Raw genomic sequence first — 20,378 nt, forward strand, 5'->3', positions numbered from 1 at the left:
AACAAACCAACTTACCCAGATGCTGGAAAGGCGGACAGATGTCCCCTTCTAGCCATCTGCGAGTCAATGCACCACACTCTTCTTCACACACCATCTTTCTTACCTGCAGAGAACTCACGCTTCCCCTACATCCAGACAGGTGTCTGTCATCCCTCGGGGCTCATCTGAAACTTCACTTCCGCAAGCTTTCCCCTGACCGCCCCCCTTGGTTTAATACTCAATGTTTTTCTCTTTATTTCACATGAAACCACTTGCGTTGTCCTCACTAGAGCCTTAAGTTCCACGAGGGCAGGCACCAAGCCTGTTTGGTTTACCTCTATACCCCAGCACCTAGCTTGGGGACTGACACATAATACATACTCATTAAATGTTCGCCAAATGAATGTTGAGCCCACTAAATTTCATCCTCAAATAATATTTCTATAATATTAGCAATAGTTCTCTACATAGTTCAATGGCTCACCAACCCCTTCATGGGCAAGTGTCCCAATTTGGGGCAGAAAGATGTGCTCTAATATCATTAATCTCCCAACTTTTCAGAAAATGAAACACCATCTGTGAAGTAGCTGACTTGTCCTAGGTGATGGAACCAGAATTAGAGTTCGAGTGCATACATGCATTAAAATTCTGACTATAAACCTGGGTCATATACCATCTGTTAGCCAGATGTTCTGGCAGCCCAGTGAAATACTGGTAGCTAGTGGAAGAGGGAGAAGCAAAAGCCAGGCCTCTGAGGACATTATTTTTCCCTAGTGTCTGCTTGTTACCTAAACCGGGTCGCTCTGCCTGTTCTGGGAACTGGGATCCTGGAGAAGAGCTGGGCAAGAGAGTTAGTGAGGCCAGGGAAGCTTCCGGGGACAAGGGGGTGGGGGGGGTGCAGGGACGCCTCTTCACACTGTTATGCACGCACACACTCACATCTGGACACAATGCATACCAAGGCATGCATGCATACAAACACACACAAGGGTTGAGCCACTGCACAAGCCCATGCCCACAGATATCAGGCACATACATGCTGGTACATAGTTATGTATGCTTGTGCACACATTTAAACATGCACCCAATGCACTGATATCCAGCCACTACTGTGTACACCCAGCAACTGAAGTACACTTCGGTTGCTCACTAGACTGCATGTGCATGTACATGTGCATACATAAGCCCTGATGTATGTTTGCATGCATGCACTTATGCATGCACACACGTGCATGCACGATTCTGACTCTCAAGTACACGCACATTCAGTACACAGGGAAATGTGTCCGTTGTAAGCTGTCATGGCCACATGCACCTCAGATCCACAGTGACATGAATGCTCACGTGCAAGCAACAGACACATGCACAGGTACACACACCATTGCACACGCCTTGGGTAATGATCACTTTCATGCACGGAAACCTCCAAATATACTGACAGGTTCTAAACACAAAGAGACGCCTCGACACACCCAAGTTGCCGCCAGCGCTTCAAGTTTTTTTCCAGACCAACTCCGAAGGGGGAGCCCCGCGGTGCGGGCTGCTCACGTGACCGGGAGGAAGGCGCTCCCGCCGGTGACGGGATGGGGAAAGTATGCCTGGGGCGGCGCGGGAGGCGGGGACGCGGACTGCGGCCGACAGCCTCGTTGCTCTGGACGCTCCGAGACGTGGCGGGCCGCAGCGAGGGTGAGTGGCCGCGGGCTGTCCGCGGACGGTGCGGGCGGGGCGGGGGAGGGCACGCGGCGCCGGGCCGGTGGCGGGGCAGGAGTCATGGGCGGGCGAGGGCTGAGAGCCTCCCTCTTTGCAGGCCGGGCGGTCCACGGATTCCTACCTCTCACCCTCTGCCTTCTGAACTATATATAACATGAATTAACAATTACTGAACACTTACTGTGTGCCGGGCCCTGTGCTCTGTGGTTTACTGTTGATAGCAATAGCTCTGTTATTTGCTGAGCGCCTCTTTTGTGCCAGGCCCTGCCAGCCCTCTGTGTGCTGTCATTTCCATGACAGCAGGTTATCGCATCTGCAAAAAAGGAGCCGGGCTCAGAGATGTTAACGGCTTGCTAGGGCTGCACGGCTGGCAACTAGTGGTAAAGGGATGTGAACCCTGCTGAGTCTGAGTCCAATACGCATGCAAACAGTCCTAGGTAACGTTTATCATCTCATTTACTCCTCACAACATTTGTTTAATTGAATACATTATACAGACCGGCAAACTGAGCTCAAGAGGTACTACAGGGAAAGCAGAGGTTCGCACCCAATTCTTCACAACTCTCTTCACTCTCCCTCCTCCACCAAACTTTGTTCTTGGCTCTCCAGCCCGACCGCCACAGCCCCGTTCCAGGACGGATCTCTCTGCTGAACGCTGCGACGACGCCCCCGGGGCCTCCCTGCCCAGGCCCCTCACCTCACACCCGGAGTGCTTTGCGCCGCCTCGGTGTGGTCCTCCTCTGTTTTTTTATCTCAAAGCTCTCCTGCCTAGAGCCCTTCAAGAGTCCCCTCCTTAGACCGGCCATCTCCCAGAGACTGTGCGTCCTTGCCACGCCGGACCAACAGCAATAATAACCACAGTGTCCTATGTAGGTCCACCCAAGGCTGAGCTCAGCTAGCCTTGTTTGAAGTCTGCCCTCTCCCACTCTCCATTTCTGCTCCCCCATCTGCACAGCGCTCCTCTGACTCACTCTGTTATCTGGTAATCGTATCCATTATGCCCACTTTCAACTGCCAGCGTGTCAGAGCCTCCGCACCTCCAGAACATCACTACTGTCCTTTGTCATCCCACATCCAGCGCACTACAGACTCTGCTTGTCCCCAGATGCCTCACTTCTCCCCAGCCCCTCACAGGGACACAGCTTTGCCTGTCTTCTTATTCTTCAGTAGCAGGGTTACCTCTTGTTTTAAATGGCACAAAACTAACAATGTTCATTGTAAGAAATTTTAGACACCTCAAAAAGATAGAAAGTGAAAAGTAAAAGCCTACACACCTCCCAATTCTGAAAGGCAACCCCTTTAACAACACATTATATCCTTTCAGAAATTTCATATATACATACATTTGTGTGTGCCTATCTTTTTTTTTTTTTAACTCAAAGACAATCATACTTTACATTGCCTTTTTCACTTTTTGTATCTTGGCCATCTTTCCATATCTGCACATACAGACCTACTTTGTTCTTATAACATTGTCTTAGCATGTCTTTGCACGAGTGAATCGAGATTTCTTTCGGGAGTCTGGGGTCGCCTTTGAAGCTACTCTGCCTCCACCAAATATTCCGAATTCCCCAAGAAATTAATTCTTTCTCTGCAAATCCCTGCTTTCTGCCCTATGTTGCTATTTCTCTCATCCTCATCTGTCTCAGCAGATGACGCAGACGACCAGGGCTCCTTCTCCACGGTCCCAGTCTCTGATGCTTTCTGCTCCTGAATGTTCACCATGGGGTAGCGGAGTGTATGCACGCATAGCTTCCCGCACACCCTCCTCCTGTCACCGATCAAAGGCTCGCCAATCTGGCTTTGTCTCCATGAGGTGAATTCCTGTAGAAATTTAATTTATGGGGGTAGGCAGAGACAAATGTATTTGAAAAAACAAAAAAAGAAATTTCATTTGTCACTTAACTTCTAGCCTATGTTTTCTTTTTAAAGGACTTCTACGCTGAGTCTTTTTTCAAGGAAATAATTCTCCCTTGGGTTTGTGACTTCTGTAAGTGGCTTATTTACAGAGCTGCCCTGGTAAGGTTTGTGTACATGGGTCCTGTGCCCAAGCAGAGGGGCCGTCCATGGCAGGAAGTCACAAACCCGGGGCCCAGAGTCAGCAGGCTTGCATTCTATCCCAGTTTTGACCTGGGGAAAATGACTTCATTTTTCTAAGCTCTGTTTTCTCTTTTGCCACATGGGGATGATACTATCAGCCTCTTAGAACTGTGGAGAGATTAAAGGGGAAAATGAACATCAAAGCTTTGAAACAAGCCCTTGCTGGTGTGGCTCAGTGGATTGAGCACTGGCCTGCAAACCAAAAGATCACTAGTTTGATTCCCAGTCAGGGCACATGCCTGGGTTGTGGACCAGGTCCCCAGCTGGGGACACGCGAGAGGCAACTAGTTGATATGTTTCTCACATATCGATGTGTCTCTCCCTCTCTTTCTCCCTCCCTTCACCTCTCTCTAAAAATAAATAAATAACATCTTAAAAAAAAGGCTTTGAAACAAGACTACACCACCTTCATGGAGAACACATTCACAGAGAACCCCCTGTTCCTCCAGGACAGGGGTTGCAAACTCATATGCCAACCGGGACTGTGCATTTTAACCTTCTCCGATCGCCTCCTTGTTCTCACATATTATTATTGCATCAGAATGACACTGTTGTCACTGAGTGCTTCCTGTGGGCTGGCTACTGCATGATCTCATTAAATATTCATAATTACTCTCTAAGAGAGGTACAGCAATCAATTTACTCAGGAAGACATTCCTAAAGACCTCATATAATTCAAATTGGTATAATTCAAAACTCACCTGCCAAAAGAAGGACGGCAGTATTTCTGCTCACCGATTAGGACAGGGCTGTCGTGGGGCACTGGCACAATAAACACAGTTCGCAGGTGACAATTCATGCTGCCTTGCCAGGTTCTTGACAAACTTTCACACATAAAGTGAAACCATAAATATGTTTATATCATGCTACTTCAAATTCAAATGATTCAGATATCATCACGCAGTATTGTTTTTTCTCATTTTACAGGCAAGGACACTGAGGCTCAGAGATAACAGAGGTCAAATGGTTAGAAAATGATTCTTAACCACCAGACCAGCTCTGTGCTTCTTGAAGGCCAGTCCTATGTCAGATCTTTAGGGTTATTCCAAACATCTGTCAGGGCCTGACCAGAGGGGCTCCATGGAGACCGGCAGGCCCAGGGAAGTCAAGGAATAGCTACCCTTTTCTCCCCAGCCCTCCAGAGTTTGGACTTTGTTCCCCTCCCTCAGTTGCCAGATCTTCAAGTGTGGTCAGAATCTACTAGCCCCCAAACCTCCTTCCCCAGCATGGTCCTGGCTGCCCTTTGAGAGAGAGCCTGTTACAGAGAGAAAGAAGGCGCAAGGCTTACTTTCTGTCCTGGTCACACAGGGATGCCAGGCTGGATTCCCATTATAACCAGACCATGAGCCCTATGAGAGCAGCAACCACAGCTTTTCATTCCAGTATCCGGTTTCAAAGACAGTGAAACAGTTACCATCATTGATTGGGCATCCTCGCCAAGTCCTGGTGCCAAGCACCAGCAACATGGTGTCCCATTGGCCTTCTGTCACTTGAAGAGCTAAGCACTGTCCCATTGATTCACCTGTCTCTCTTGTTCACCTGTACAATGGAGCATGGTCATACAGGTGGCTCAGCAGTGTGGGGGGGCCAGGGCAGGGACCCCCATGACTTCCCTCAGCACAGAATGGCTGGGCAGGAGCTAAGGCCCAGCCTCCTTAGGGTGCTCCTCTGTTAGCACCCGACAGACACACAACCCAAACTAGCTGAAGTGAGAGTAGAGCATTTATTCTAACCCTACAGGGCTTCCCCCTGAAGTGCTGCAGGGCTCATGGAGGGAGGTCAAGGCTGTTTTCTATTCGTTCAGCTGCAGTTGGTGACAATCACAATTGTAAACAAGGTCTGAGTTTTTGTATTGGGTTTGACCTCCAACATCCTTTATCTCGCTTGACTTCCAGAAGGACAAGAAATAATGAAATAATAATAGGTAATGACTGCATCCCTCTCACCATATGCCAAACCATATTCTAGGAGCACTGTACCTTCACAACCACCTTGGAAGGTAGGTGCCGTTACTGTCGCCCCCATTTTGGAGAGGACAAGGCTGAGTGAGGGAAAGAGGATAAGTAATTTGTAAAAGGTCCCACGGCCAGTTCGTGGGATTTCAACCCAAGCAGCTCCGCTTGGAGCTAGTGCAGTAGCCGTCATGTGGCTGCTGAGCGCTCGAAATGTGGCCATTCTGAGTGAGGATGTGCTGCAAGTGTAAAATACACACCAGGTTCCTAAGACTTAGTGCCAATTAAAGAATGTAAAGTACCTCATTAGTAATTTTACGTTGATTACATGTTGAAGTGATGGTGTTTGAGATGCATTGGGCCAAACAACATATATTATTAAAATTAATCTCATCTGCTTTTCTTAAGCCTTTTTACCACGGCAGTAAGGACATTCAAAATGGCCTGTGGCCTCGCGTCAAGGGCCCGCTGGACAGCACTGTTCAAATGCGCTCCCAGCCCTCGGGAGAAGCTGAGTGCAGGGCTCTGAACACCCTCAGGCCTCCACGCCTCCCCTCACATCTGGCACATCTGCTGCATTCTTCTCGCTCACCACAGCGCAGAGCAGGTCCGAAGCTTGAGGGCTTTGGCCTCAGCCACTGCAAGCCTGACCCTGGATCCCGCTGCACAGGCAGCTGAGGTCCAACGTGAAGCTGCCCAGGGCCCAGAGGGGTGGGCCCCACGTCCGGGGCATAGCACGCCACATCCGCTGGTGTCTAAGGCTTTGGGATGTTAGTGCAGTGCCCCCCCCCCCCCGGCTGACTTCTGGCGTGCTTTCAGGAGGGCCACTGGGAAAAGCCCCGCGAGGCCCTGGCTCCTGGGACCTTCTTAGGTCATAGTTTGGCCTCAGACCTCTTTTTCTAGACTGAGCCTGAAATAGGGGCTGGAAAGAGAGAAAACAGCTCAGATATTTTCTGGGGCCTTTAGACAAGTGGGCCCCATGACTTGTCATGATCCGTATTTTCGTCTCTGCCTGCTGGAGTGTCCACACGGGCAGTGATCTGGACACCCCAGGGAAGGGGACGTGGGGTGAGCGCTGTGTGGGTTGCTGCCACCCGCCCCTCCCACCCCCAGTCATTGTCTCGGCTCCTCAGAGAACCTGGAGAGGGCTGTTTCCCATTTGCTTCCTGGAATTCGGGGAGGGCATGGGGTGTCTCTCATTATAGGATTTGCAGTCCCATTAAAGCCAATTTTTAGCGCATTTCATCTGCAAACAAGCCCTGCCCCCATTCCAACCATCAGCCCTTCCTTTGTAGCTCCACACACTGGGAGGATTGCCCAGTGAGGCCAGATTCAGGGGTCCTCCCCGACTCAGGCCTCCCCATGAAATATCCTGGAGGCCCCCAGGGCCAGGTCAGGCCTGCATGCCATTAGTTCAGCTGCAGTTGTCATCAGTTAGGATCTTAAACAAGGCTCTAACTTTTGTATCACGTCTTGCATTCAACACCCATTATCTTGTTGGATTCTCAGAACAACCCTGTCAGGCAGACCGGGTGCGTGTTACTATCCCCACTTTGTAAGTGAGGAGCTGGAAGCCCAAACTAGAGAAAATGACTTTTCTACAGTCACATGACCAGTAAGTTACAAAGCGAGGGCGTGGACCATGTCTTCCGAATCCAAGTCCATTCATCTCTCTGGGTTTCCCTCAGTAGCCAAGTGTGGCTTTGTCATCCGCACACTTACTGAAATCCCTTTGATCTTGTTGCTCTTCAATTATCATCAGTGACCGTTTCATTCAAGGCTGGACCAACTGTGAGCTGAGTGAGCACCTGCTGCATGCAGGGTGGGCACTGCGCTGGACTCTGGTGACATAAAGCAGAGCACGGCGGGCAGGGCCTCTGCTTTCCTGTGCCTTCCACACCAGGGGAAAGACACAGACAATTAACAAGTCAAGAAAGAGAGATATAATCACAACTCGAGGCACTTGCTTTGGAAGAAAGACAGGGGTGGTCTGAGCCAACAAGCACGGTGGGCGGGCTCTTTTAGACCCGGAGCTGGGCAGGCGTCTCTGAGGGGAGGTCCCTAGATCCCAGACGGGAAGGACGAGGCAGGCAGCCGTGGAGGGCTTGGGAAGAGGAGATTAGCATCAGGAGGCATTTCAGGCAGAGTTCTCGCAGCTGCTGAGCATTCACTGTCATGCACTGGGCTAGAAGCTTTGAAGACACTTTCTCATTCTTACACCAACTCCACCAGGTGGCTATACTGTTATTCCTGTGGCATAGTTGAGGACACTGAGTGGCTGTGTTTCTCACGTCTCTTCATCACTGAGTTAAAACACCACCCCTATCTATGGATGTGTCAAGCCAGATAACCAACAGGTCACATTTCTTTGAGCATCATTTATATCCTCTGATCTCCAGGGTGAGATTATTCGGAACTCAGGCCCAGCAGCCTTGCTCAAGGCCCAGGCTAGGTGCCTGCCGTCGCTACGGGTGGGCCGTGCTCAGGCAGAGTCAGCGAGAGACAGGTGTCCCACTTCTGGCCCTTCTCACATCACAGTCTGGGTGCAGGGCCCTTGGGAAGGAACTGGCCAGGGTGAGCGGGGACGTGTTCAAAGGGCAGGGGATGAGGGAAAAGGAGGAAGGCTCAGGCTGGGGCCCTGTGGCACCTACCATTTTCCTAGAACATGTATAGTTATGAATCATAGCTGCTTAACTGAGAGATGAGAAGGCCAGGCACTGGGCGAATTAAAACCAGAGTGAAGAACTTCATCCAAGTTTAGCACCTCGTGATTTTGTATCTGGAGTTTAACCATCTAACATTTTTTCCTTCAGCAGCAAGGTTGTCATGCAGCCTCCACTATGCAACTCACACCCACGAGGACCGTTTAGGAGTTAAGATAATTTTTAAAAGGTGAGGAGGGACCAATGCTGTTTCTTCCCTCTGATCAGCTGAACAGATATTTATGGAGCGCCTGCTATATGTAAAATATTCTGCATGCCTCTACCCTGGAGTCGGGGTGGGGTCACTGTGCTCTAAGGTGTCAAAAAGAAGCGGGGGTTAGATCCAGTTTGGGTGAGGGGAAAAAACAAGGAGAGAGACAACCTATGTAAACCCAAGAGCATCAGTGCCCTTTTGGATTTAGGCCGCTGCCTTGTTTTCCCTTCGCTGTGGATGTTCTTGAGGGTAGGTTCTGGGTCTCAAACACTCATTCATCAAGGAAGTATTTTTTTTTGAACACCTACTGGGTGCAAGAAAGTTGGAAACCCCAGGGATATGGCAGGTTGGCTGCGGTCGCCGCTCCCATGGGGCTTCCGTGTTAGTGGGAGACCTATGGGAGAGGCAACAGGCCCCGTTAGCAGGTAGGCAGACAAATGCAGTGAATTCGGGTGAGCTTGCAGGGTTGGCGGGACACAAGCAAGGAGCTGGGGACCAAAGGGAGAGCCGTCACGAAAGGCCTTGGAGGAAGTGATGTTTAAGCTGAAACACAGGCTAAAGAGCCAGCATGCTGGAGGGTGGGGCTCTGGGTGTCAGAAAGAGGGGCAGAATGTAGCTTGGTCTGAAGGAGAAGGGGTGTCTGGAGGATCAGGGAGGGGGGGAGAGGAGCTGGGGTTGGGGTGGTGGCTGTGGGCAGAGCCGGGTGACTGAGGGCCTGGTGGGCCACATGGTCAGGGCTCCTGATGTTTGCTATTTGCAGCCAGCAGCTGCTGCAGTAAGATCCTGCGGGAAGCGATGCGCCTGAGTTACGCTGTTAAAGGATCCCCCGGGCACTGAGCGTCCACTGGGGTGGAGCGAGAGAGGTCAGGGAGGCGGCTCTGCCAGGTCCAAGCAAGGAATGAGCTGCCGGCCTCTGGGTGTGCTCTGTCAGTGCACCCTGGTCTTCTGGACCAGCCCCCGGAAACACCCAGTAGTTAACACACCAAAGAGGCTCATGTTGGGGAACCAGAGCCCAGGAGGCTGTCCCCTCCCCACACCCCCCATCATTCTGGCTAAGCCAAGTGCAGACCTCGCAGAGAACAGAAGGTTTTCTTCAAATGTCGTTTTCGTTTTACTCAAGTATCCTAAGGGAGAAAAAGCATCACTCTTAACATTTTCAAAGTCGTGTGTGTGTGTGTGTGTGTAAAATAACAAAAAACAAAATATCCGAGAAATTTCTCTATTGCTCTGTGTAGCTTTGCCACATGCTTCAAGGTCTCTTCTGTCATTTGGGACATTTAGGAGGAAAAATCAAAGAAACGCTGACATAATGGAAAGCATTTGAGCATTAGGGTCAGCCAAACCCAAGTTCAAATACAACTTTTGCCACGAGCTAGTTGTGTAAACATGAGCAAATGAGCCTCTCTGAGCTTCAGCTTCCTCTTCTGTAAAACAAGAAAAATGCCAGGAGGAGGGAGCAGGGTGCAGTGGGTTAAGTGCGTCCTCGAGCCCCCCAGGCACGCGTTCGAATGCTGTCCCCCCTGCTCTGACCCTGTGACCTTGGGTAAATCATTCAACTTCTTAGAACCTCTGTTTCTTCCTCTGAAAAATGGAACACCAACCTTTCCACCTCCCTAGGGTTTATTATAAACTACAAATAAAAGCACTTAGGTAAAAACTGCCACACAGTGCCTGGGACCTAGTAGATGTCCGGTAAAGTTAGCATCTGTCTCAGTTTCCCTGTCCCTAACTGAAGAGCTTAGATGAGACCATTGCTGGGGACTCTCCCCAAGCCGGTGATGCTGCATTTACTTGAAAGACCCTGGGAGAGTTAACCTGTCTGGATTGCTTGGGATCACAGCACTCCGCCCCCAGGTTTTCTTGCCCTTTGGTGTGGAGACTAGCCTTGCTGGGGCCAGACCCAGGAGGGTGGGCACACAGGCTGGGAGCAAGGTTATTTGGAGCTTGTTTGTCTTGGAGGTGCCTTGGGGCCAAGGAGACTCTCTCCCTCCCTCTAGGTTTGGAACTAGAATCCAATCACCCCGCCTTTATTTCCAAAACAGTTCCTGGCTCCGGCCGCGGGAACCTCCAGCTCCAGCTCTGAGAAGCCCATTGCTCCCTGTGTGTTCCAGAGCCCTGCTCCTCCGCCCTGACTCTGGGGCCTGCCCTGGGCCAGCTGTGGCTGAGGCCTGTCCCTATTGTCCCCTGGGGCTGGTGGGCTGGAGCCGCTCCTCCCTCTTGCCCAGCAAGTATGGCTGAGAGTGGAGGTCAGGAGAGAGAGGGGATGGGGAACGGAAGCTCCCCGTTCTCCTGCCTGTCTTCATCTAGCGGTTCAGGGACCCTCACCGGCCAGCTGGCAGGGGAGACTTGCTCCCTCCGCTTCCTTCCTCTCTCTCTCTCCCTCCTCCAAAACGTTTGCAGATCGCAGCTTTCCAAACCAGTTCAAACCTGCTTGAAGAACGTGGTTTCTCTTGCTGATGTGTCAATGTGTTGATGTGTTTTCTCGTGCTGATGTGTCGATGTGTCGATGTGTCGCAGCTCACAAGTCACACTGACCAGTTTCCCAAGACTCTCATCAAGTCCGGAAGGGAAGGAGATGGAGATCTTGGGGCCTGGGGCGTGTCTAGGGCACCGTTTTCCAGGAGAAATAGACAAACGAGTTTGGGGGGGGCAGGACGTTGAGGTTAAGGATGGGTGGGAGAGCACAATTTTTTATTGTAAGCCTTACAGTATTATTTGACTTTATAAACAATATGAGAATATTATTTCAACTGGTATTTCTAACTTAAAAAAAAAAAAGTACACGGTGTAACCTGGGACAAAAGGGCAGACACTCTTAGCCCCGCCACTTGCTAATCGAATGACTTAGCATGTGGTGAACGTCTCTGAGCCTTCGTTCCCTCCCTTGTACCTGCCGGTACAAGGATGTGTGAGGACTGAGCAACACATGGAAAGCTCTGAGCCTGAGCCTGGCACCCAGGGAGCCCTTGGCAGAGGAGGTGCTCCCATGGCCCTCCAGTGCCGCGCAGAACTGAAGCCTCACTCCCCCTCACCCACCCGCGTGTGACCCCGAGACCACTGGAAGAAGCAAGGACTTACAAATCATCACCTGCGATCTTAAGTATTTCTGTCCTTGCAGCTTTCCCTTTGTGTCACGTATTTGAAAGAAACTGGCTCATTTTTCTCTGTCCACAGCTCGCCCCAGTCAGCTCTCAATGGGCTATAAGCCTGCCACTCCAGGGGGCAAGGGTGGGGTAAAGACAAGAGCCTCACCCCAAGACCCCTCTAAAGCATATTCTGGGCCCATGACTCAGCTCATCCAAATATATACTCAAGATGTGATGACACTGTCCAGCTACTCGTGTGTGATATAGGAGAGAGCAGGAGCCAGAAATGTCATCGAGTCTCTCCCAGCTGCCCCCCCAACCCCACCCCGATTCCTTTCTGACTGACCAGCAGGCAGCCCAGTGGCTGCACTCACCTGCTCACTGCTCTCTTGTCTCCTGCAGGTGCCATCATGATCCCCTGGGTGCTCTTGGCCTGTGCGCTCCCGTGTGCAGCGGACCCTCTGCTTGGCGCCTTCACCCGCAGGGATATCCAGAAGGGCGCCCCCCAACTTGTCTGCAGCCTACCTGGCCCCCAGGGCCCCCCAGGCCCCCCAGGAGCCCCAGGGCCCTCAGGAATGGTGGGAAGGATGGGCTTTCCCGGCAAAGACGGCCAGGACGGCCAGGACGGGGACCGGGGGGACAGCGGAGAGGAAGGTAAGAGGCCCAGTGCCTGCCCCCCCACCCCCAGCCCCGTTCCCACCTGGCCTTGACAGCGTCTGGCACAGAGAGGGTTTGTGAATTCTGAACCTAGTGTTAATCCCATCTCGTTATCAGCCAAATTAATGTCCCTCTAAACAATAAGCAGTGTATTCTCCTGAAAGAAACAGCGGGGGTTAAATCTTGTGATCCTTTCCCAGCTGTACCACTGATTTACTGAGTGACTTTGGGCAAGTTTCCTGATATGCTATTCAGATCTCTTTTGGTTGTATCCGTATGCCGCTGATAAGTCCAGGAGTTAAGCGTCAGAAATGGCTAGATCCAGGAGTTCAAATGTTGTTGTCAAGGCTCTGCTCCTCTCTGTATGTTGGTTTTGTTCTCACAAAGGCTGGAAGTTCTGAAATGGCTCCCAGTGGGCTCAAGGCTTCCTCTTCATGGCTTGATCCGTAGAGCACATCTCAGGGTGACCGATCCTCCCTGATCCCATGTGCATCCTGGACCAATCCCTTTGACCACGGAGGGGAGGTACTACCATTTGCCAGTACTGGGCCTTGTGCCCACCCCTAGCTGTGTGTGCCCGGGTGGTGAGGGCGGTTGGTCACCGTGATTGACAGCCTCCGTGGGGGCCCATGAAATAGTGAACTGCAGTTCCCCAACGGAAAGGATGCCAGGCAGCCAGCAAACGCATTGAATACTGTCTACACGCCCGCTCAGCCTTGATGGCACTTCTATCTCCGAACTGTCCCCCCAGTAACCAAACACTTTCCCATCAGCAACACCCCAAAATGTACATTTTACGCAGTAGGGAAGTCATAACTTTTATTTGTATGGCCTTTTAACATTGACAAAGCGTTATCCCATTTCCTGACCTCAGTGGGAGGGTCGGATCTGGACACAAGCTCCGCACAGGGCCAGCCAGGGCTTTCCCTGACACTCGCCTCAGAGACCCTAAGGGAGGAACCGTGTCTCTACTATTGGCTTTTCCCTCTTGACCAACAGCTGTGAGCATGCAGGCTTGGGGCTGCCTTTGGCCGTCTCTCCTGCCCATGTATTGGCTCTCTGGTGAGAATGAATCCAACACACCACGGACAGCAGTGCTGAGAAATGGAAAGCCCTGATCTGGGGGACCCAGATAAAGCCGGGTCTCCCTGGACCAGTCATAGAGCACGATGACCACCAACTACCTGCCCCCCATAGACACATATAAAACCATCTCCAGGAAGGTCTTGAAAAGTCAAGTCAGCTTTTCCTGAAATTTCTCAGAAAAGTCATCGAGAAGGAAGCACCTTGTTTCCCAATAAGCTTTCTTATTTGTCATCCCCTGAAAATATTAAATCCAAAATGACTCTCTTTACACCTCTTCTCCTAGCCCCTTCTCCCGCCTTGTGGTTATTTTCATTTTTTCAAGGAACGGCTTTGTGACCTTTGCCAGTTTTCGTTTTCCTGTTCCTTTTATTTATTTTTAATTACATGAGTAAAATGCAAATGCATTTTCAATGTAATCAAACAATAGAAATAAAGCAGGGGTCCCCCTTAATTCCTGCCCCCTTCTTGTCCTCCCCTCGTCCTCCAGGGCTGGCCACTGATAATTGGGTACATGTGTATCTTTCCTGGCCTTTTTCTGTTGATTTACATAGTGTAGAATAATACCAGGCACTGCCCGATGTAAGCATAGAAGTTCAGTGAGAAAATGCTATTTCCCACTGACTTAAAATAGGAAAAATCGAAATGGGTTACACGTTAACCCAAAGCTCTAAAACACAGTAAAATGGCTCCACATATCCAGCTAAGAAGCAATCCTGTCAGGGTGTAAAATGCCTATATTACTTTCTGATCACCCAATTTATATGGTGGTTAACAAAGAGTTGCCTTGTGTACAATGATGCTAAAATATTCTTTAGGGCCAACAGTCTTCAGAAGCAGGCTCCTTGATGGGCGTTCAGCAGGCTTTCAAAGCACCTACACCCAATTCTGCGGGTCTACCAATTGTACCAATCTCATACTTGTGTTTGGCTGTGACTCAACTCTTTACCCATAATATGTTGTATTTAAAATGTTGTATTGAGTTTAGGGGACATGAATATAAATGTTTTCTATATAATCATGGGCCAAAAATGTCATAGTGAAAGAAACACACATTTTATGACATAAGGGTGTTCAAAACCAAGAGCTATTCTACAGGAAATACACTCTAGGGTATGCTGAGTGTATTTAGCAAGTGCTTACTATGCGTCAGGCACTCTTCCATGCAATTAAATGGGTATAGAAATAGCGTGGTGGTTTTCTTTGAACAACACCCTGACGCCGGCCCTTTCCTCTTAACAGGATGTGTTTGAGAACATTTCATGTGCCCGTAGGTCTGCCTCACTTTAAAAAACTCCTGCATAGAATTGCCCATTATGGGTGGACCCTAATTTTTTCATCATTCCCCCTTGGATGGACAGTCAGTCGTTCTTAGTGTCTGCTAGTACAAGCAACGCCGCACCAAACACCCTTGCGCACATGGGCAGGGATTTGGGGGCGAGGCAGGGATTTCATTAAGATCCATGTTTTAAGGTCAAGAGGCTTCTCCCAATTCTCTTCCCACCCATTATCCGCACAGCCCATTGAAGGCTTGTTCTGGCAGACAAACCAGACTCTTCCTTAGGAGGCAGGAAAAGAAAAGGCTGTGAATTGTTGTGTTATTTTTGCCCCGATCCACAATGATCCCGGAAGGTAGGTGTCACCGTTCCCCTTTTCCAGATAGGACTGGGAGACGGGCCCCAGGCTACACTGTCAGGATTCGCACCCAGGTGACTCCAAAGCCCTCTTGTGCTTCCCATCACCCAAAGGCTTGTGCCCCAAAGACGGAAAGCCAAGGCCCACAGCCTTTGCCTAGGTCTCTGAGGGCCCCTTAGTAACACCAGCTGCTCTGTCTTCCAGGTCCACCTGGCCGGACAGGGAACCGGGGGAAGCCAGGGCCAAAGGGCAAAGCGGGGGCCGTTGGGCGGGCTGGCCCTCGCGGCCCCAAGGGCGTGAGCGGAGCCCCGGGGAAGCACGGCACTCCAGGCCAGAAGGGGCCCAAGGGCAAGAAGGGGGAGCCAGGCCTCCCGGGCCCCTGCAGCTGCAGCGGTGGCCACGCCAAGTCGGCCTTCTCAGTGGCAGTGACCAAGAGCTACCCACGGGAGCGGCTGCCCATCAAGTTCGACAAGATCCTGATGAACGAGGGCGGTCACTACAACGCCTCCAGCGGCAAGTTCGTCTGCAGCGTGCCGGGCATCTACTTCTTCACCTACGACATCACGCTGGCCAACAAGCACCTGGCCATCGGCCTGGTGCACAACGGCCAGTACCGCATCCGGACCTTCGACGCCAACACGGGCAACCACGACGTGGCCTCAGGCTCCACCATCCTGGCTCTCAAGCAGGGGGATGAGGTCTGGCTGCAGATCTTCTACTCAGAGCAGAACGGGCTCTTCTATGACCCTTACTGGACTGACAGCCTCTTCACAGGCTTTCTCATCTACGCCGACCAGGACGACCCCAATGAAGTGTAGGCAGGCCGCGCTGGGTCTCCAGGGACGACGGAACGCGCTCCTGGACTTGTGCTTACAGAGCAAGGCCCCTGAACTGTCTGCTGGGGTTGGGAGGTGGGAGCTTCCGGACTCAGGCCAACCGCCTCTGCCCCCTTTTTCTCCATCATTAAATCCAAGCTTTTTTATCCATCCTTCCATTTATCCATTCACTATTTATTTATTTATTTTTTAGTACTTACTGTATGACAGGCACTGTGCTACACTCTGACAGGTACCACAGTGAACAAGACAGACAGAGGCTCTGGCCTCTTGAGCCTTACATTCCACTGGGGTATACAATTTACAAATAAACAATGCAATTATTGTGCCAGGATGGAAACGCACATGCCATGGCCAAGAGTAATCGGAATAATAGGAGGCAGGGAAGAGGTGGATTTCTTTTTTTTTTTTATTCCATCTTTTCAGGTTTAGTTATATACGGTAAAGTCTACACATCTTAAATGGACAGCTCAGTGAAGTTTTACATATGTGTACTCTTTGCAACTTCCATGTAGATTAGGAATAGAATATTTCCAGCCCCCCAACTACCTAAGGCTCTCTTAAGTTCCTTCCAAGTCAGTACCAGGAAGAGGTTAATTGTTACGCTGAGCACTGAAGCAGGAAATAGCCACGCAGAAGGCCGGAGGAAGAGGTCTCCTGGCAGAAGGAGCTACAAGTGTAAAGGCCTTGAGACTGGAGAGAGCATCACATAGCTGAGGAACTGCCTGAAGGCCAGAGGGTTGGAGGGAAGTGACAAAGGAGAAGGAGGCCAGAGGATTATATAGGACCTCACAGGCTGTGGAGAGTTTATTCCACTCAAGAAATCTTGTCAGGGTACAAGAGTGAGCATGACATTAACAGGGAGATAACCTTGCATCTGCTCCATGCATGAGTCAAATCCGTCTCACACTTAAGCACTTTATTCTTAGTTACAAGTCTCCTGTTCGGGGCCCCCCTCTCAGCCGGTGAGATACACCAGGATCCCCCGCATGCCTGGGAACCGCAGCTGCCAGGGCACACCGGCACTGGGTAGCATATGCATGAGTCCTGCCCCTGCCCCAGCGGTTTCCAGTGTGCAGGGGCCCAAGGGCTAGTGGCTGCACAAAGTGCCTGGTGGGCAGAGGGCCCCATCGGTCAACTGCTGGAGAGAGTCTTCTGATGGAGCCACAGCTCCCCGGAGGATGGCTCTCGCCCACCTCTAGCTGGAAGGGGCCCCTGGGACAGGGAACACTGTCTGGGGTGGTCCCCTCCCTAAATAAAATGGAGTTTATTTAAAATAACTCCATGGTCCCCGGACACAAAAACTATGGGATTAGTATGGGTCTGAGAAACCCACTGCATAGGTCTGGGTCCTGCCTGGTACCCCTGGGAGTTTGAGCAGGAATCTTTGTGACCAGGTCTTTTTATCTTTTATTTATTTTTCTAATTTTTTTAGGAGCACCTTTAACCACTTCCTCTCCCTTCCCCCCAGACCCAGGCATTTGAAGGCTGTGCACTTAACCCTTTGTAGCCTGGGTAGTATATCCAACCTGAGCAAGATGAGCAGGACCACCTCTGGGCCTGACCTAAACCCATGTCCTTCTGTCACGCTGCCAGGGAACCCCTGGGGAGGGTGGTGAGGATGATGGGGCGATAGCCAGCATTCACTGTGGGGGTGGGGCGGATGGAGGCAGGACCTGGCAGGAACCGGGTCTGGGATCTTGTCTCCTTTGGGTGTGGTCCAGGGCTGCGGGAGCAGGTGAGGCAGGAGTCCTGGGTTTGTGGCAGGTGGGCAGAAGCAGGTGACGCTCAGGGGGTCTCGGGTAACAAGCTGATGGCAAGGAAGAAGGCTGATTTATTTATGAACACTTCTGAGGGTGGCTGCCTCTGTGGTGAATCACTGGGGTCCTCAGGCAGGTGATGCAGGATGGAGTCCACACAAGGAAGCTGCCCCAAAGAGGTCGCCTTTCCAGCCACACTGGGGGACTAGCCCATACTGTGAGTCCCAGCAAACAGGGCCTACCTTCAGGCCTGGGTTTGCAGGCCTTGATGAAAACCCCGAGCCCCGAGCATCTTTGTGCAGTAAACTTCCTTTGACCCAGGGGTCTTTTCTTATAAGGGACGCACTTTGAAAGGCAGCCATTGTCAAAGATAAACTAAGCTCCATGATAGTTAAAGTGGTAAGGTGAGGTTTTAATCAGGAATATACTATTGCAACAGTATATAGAGAATATGTAATATCAAGCTTGCAGTAATACAGGGTGGGGCAAAAGTAGTTTTACATTGTATGAACAATAATACAATAATTAATAAATAACAGTACAAGAATCAACTCTGTTTTGCGTACTCACAACTGTAAACATACTTTTGCCCCACCCTGTATAAATAATATATTAATGCAATATTTTAATACATCGAAATTAATGCCAAAAAATCTCCGTGATGAACAAAGTATCGAAATTTTAGATGCTTTCAAGATCTGGCAGTGCTGGAATTAGGGCGAGATGAGGGAGGCTGAGTCGTCAGCAGCCGCTGGGCACCGCCGGACACCGCTGGGCAGCCGCGCCCTCGAGGCTGAAACCTTCCACTTCCTGCCTGTCACCTTCACTTATTCCACCAGGGGGGGCACGCCTACTACGCAAACCCTTCAGTCTCCCAGCTTACAGGCTGGAAGATCTACCATGGTCTCCAAGCTGTTTTCTAGATTCAGAGCCAAAGATCAAAAAAATAAGAGAGAAAAAGACATACATTCTGGCTCATTGTTTTATGTAACCATGACCTTCTGCTGGGGGAAAGAAAAAGAATGAAACACAAGAGCTGCGTGTCTTCCTAGCATTTTTAGTTAAACGGATTTTGTGTTCATTCTCCACTGTAGACACAACTGGCATAGGGCAGGGATATAGCAGTTATCCAGGAGACAGGAAATCTGGGTTCCAGCCCTAGTTCTGCCTTCAGATTCCCTGAGCGGATTTGGCCAAGTCATTTCTAGTCTGGCGGCCTCAGTTTCTCCATCTGTAAAATGAAGGATAGGATCCGATGAGCTCAGAATCCATTTTGGCACGGACCATTTAGGTTGGTGTCTCCAAAGGGAGGTCAGGAAGAGAGCCTGACCTTCCCAAAACAAATTAAAACAGCTGGATGAATCAGGCTGGCGTGTTCTGAAATGCTGAACTGTGACACCGGGCCCTCTGCGTTCTCTAAAGACTTCCAACAAGTGCTGTTCTTGGGGTTTCTGAGTTAGGATAGAAATCATGACTAACTGTTACTGAACATGAGCCATAGGCTGGGTTTTACGTATTATATTGTTTTTTTCTTTTTAGCTTTTCAACACTGCCTGCCCTTTACAGGTGGAGAAAGTTCTGTCCTAGAAAGAATGCCAAAGGTCACCCCGCAGGTAACGCTGCAGCGGCGGGGCCTCCCTGCTCCGCCGGGCGTGCCCGCAGGGGGGGCGGCCAGAGAAGGGCGAGAAGCGCTCGCAGCTCCCGAGCGGTAGGGGGCGGGGCCGCGAACACTCACCTCCCACGCAGCGTGGTCCTGACTAGTGGGTTAAAGATTTCGTGCCGGTTCAGCAGCCGTCTCCTAAGCCCCAGCGGCGGCAAGGCCGGGCAAGGCACGCGTGGTCCCCAGGACAGGCGGGGAGTGGGACTGTGAAAGGGGCCGAGACAGCTGCCCCTGGCCTGGCCCCAGCAACTCCTAATCCTGCTCTAAAGTACAGCCGGCGTTGCCAAGCCCTGGGCCAGGGGGTAAAACGGAAACAGGAAACACTCCAATGCTGCTCTTTCGTGGGGCGGGGGACGTGTGTGTGTTCCTTTTTCTTCCTTTTTCCCCTTTCCTGGTGTCACTTCCACAGCTGCCCTCAAGCCCAGGCGGACATTGAAAATGGACTCTGAGGGTGGGTTGGAAGGTAAGCGCCCAGCCCCGGCCCCTCCGCCGGCGTCCGCCGGCTGCCGAGGAGCCGTGGCTCGCTCACCCCTGAGAACATCTCTACGATTTTCGGCCATTCCCCTCTTCCTGCTTCAGAGACAGGAGCCTAAAAACAAATTCTCAGAAAGGGCCCACCGATGGCTGCGATCCAATTGCTTTCTTAGTTTTTGAGACATTTTTCATCTACTTCATAGTCTTGCCTCAGGTTGGTCCTGATTAAAAACAAGAAGGAAGAGTTCCATTTCATCACCGGTATTTATTTTCGCCTAGGCCCTTGTGAGCTTGCAGCAGCCATGCGTCCCCGCCCTCAAGTGGTTTTCAAGCTGAGGCCGATAATTATCCAAAAGAGCCTCCTAGCGTGAAAAGTCCGTATCCCGCTTGGGGCTCCTTTATCCCTTAAAACTCATTAATGTATGAGCTTAATTACATGGAGATCAAGGGCCTCAGAGGTGAAAGGCTAACTAGGGCATTAAATCCTGAACCACTTCTCAGACCCGCATGGGCAAATCGCTCGTGAGAAG

The 20,378-nt window shown here is 51.0% G+C and overlaps 1 protein-coding gene across 1 annotated transcript; it reads left to right on the forward strand.

The window, feature by feature from the left end:
* The first annotated feature begins 1,642 nt into the window (after positions 1 to 1,642).
* C1QTNF2 (C1q and TNF related 2) lies at positions 1,643 to 16,016 on the forward strand. The gene is made up of 3 exons (XM_054567887.1): positions 1,643 to 1,665; positions 12,146 to 12,397; positions 15,323 to 16,016. Exons 2-3 carry the CDS (start codon positions 12,154 to 12,156, stop codon positions 15,934 to 15,936), a joined length of 858 nt encoding a protein of 285 aa, XP_054423862.1. The 5' UTR covers positions 1,643 to 1,665; positions 12,146 to 12,153; the 3' UTR covers positions 15,937 to 16,016.
* Positions 16,017 to 20,378: the final 4,362 nt, after the last annotated feature.

Source organism: Pteronotus mesoamericanus, unplaced genomic scaffold (genome assembly GCF_021234165.1).
Source record: "Pteronotus mesoamericanus isolate MK-2021 breed Mesoamerican mustached bat unplaced genomic scaffold, CSHL_Meso_final contig_2, whole genome shotgun sequence".
Taxonomy (NCBI): Eukaryota; Metazoa; Chordata; class Mammalia; order Chiroptera; family Mormoopidae; genus Pteronotus; species Pteronotus mesoamericanus.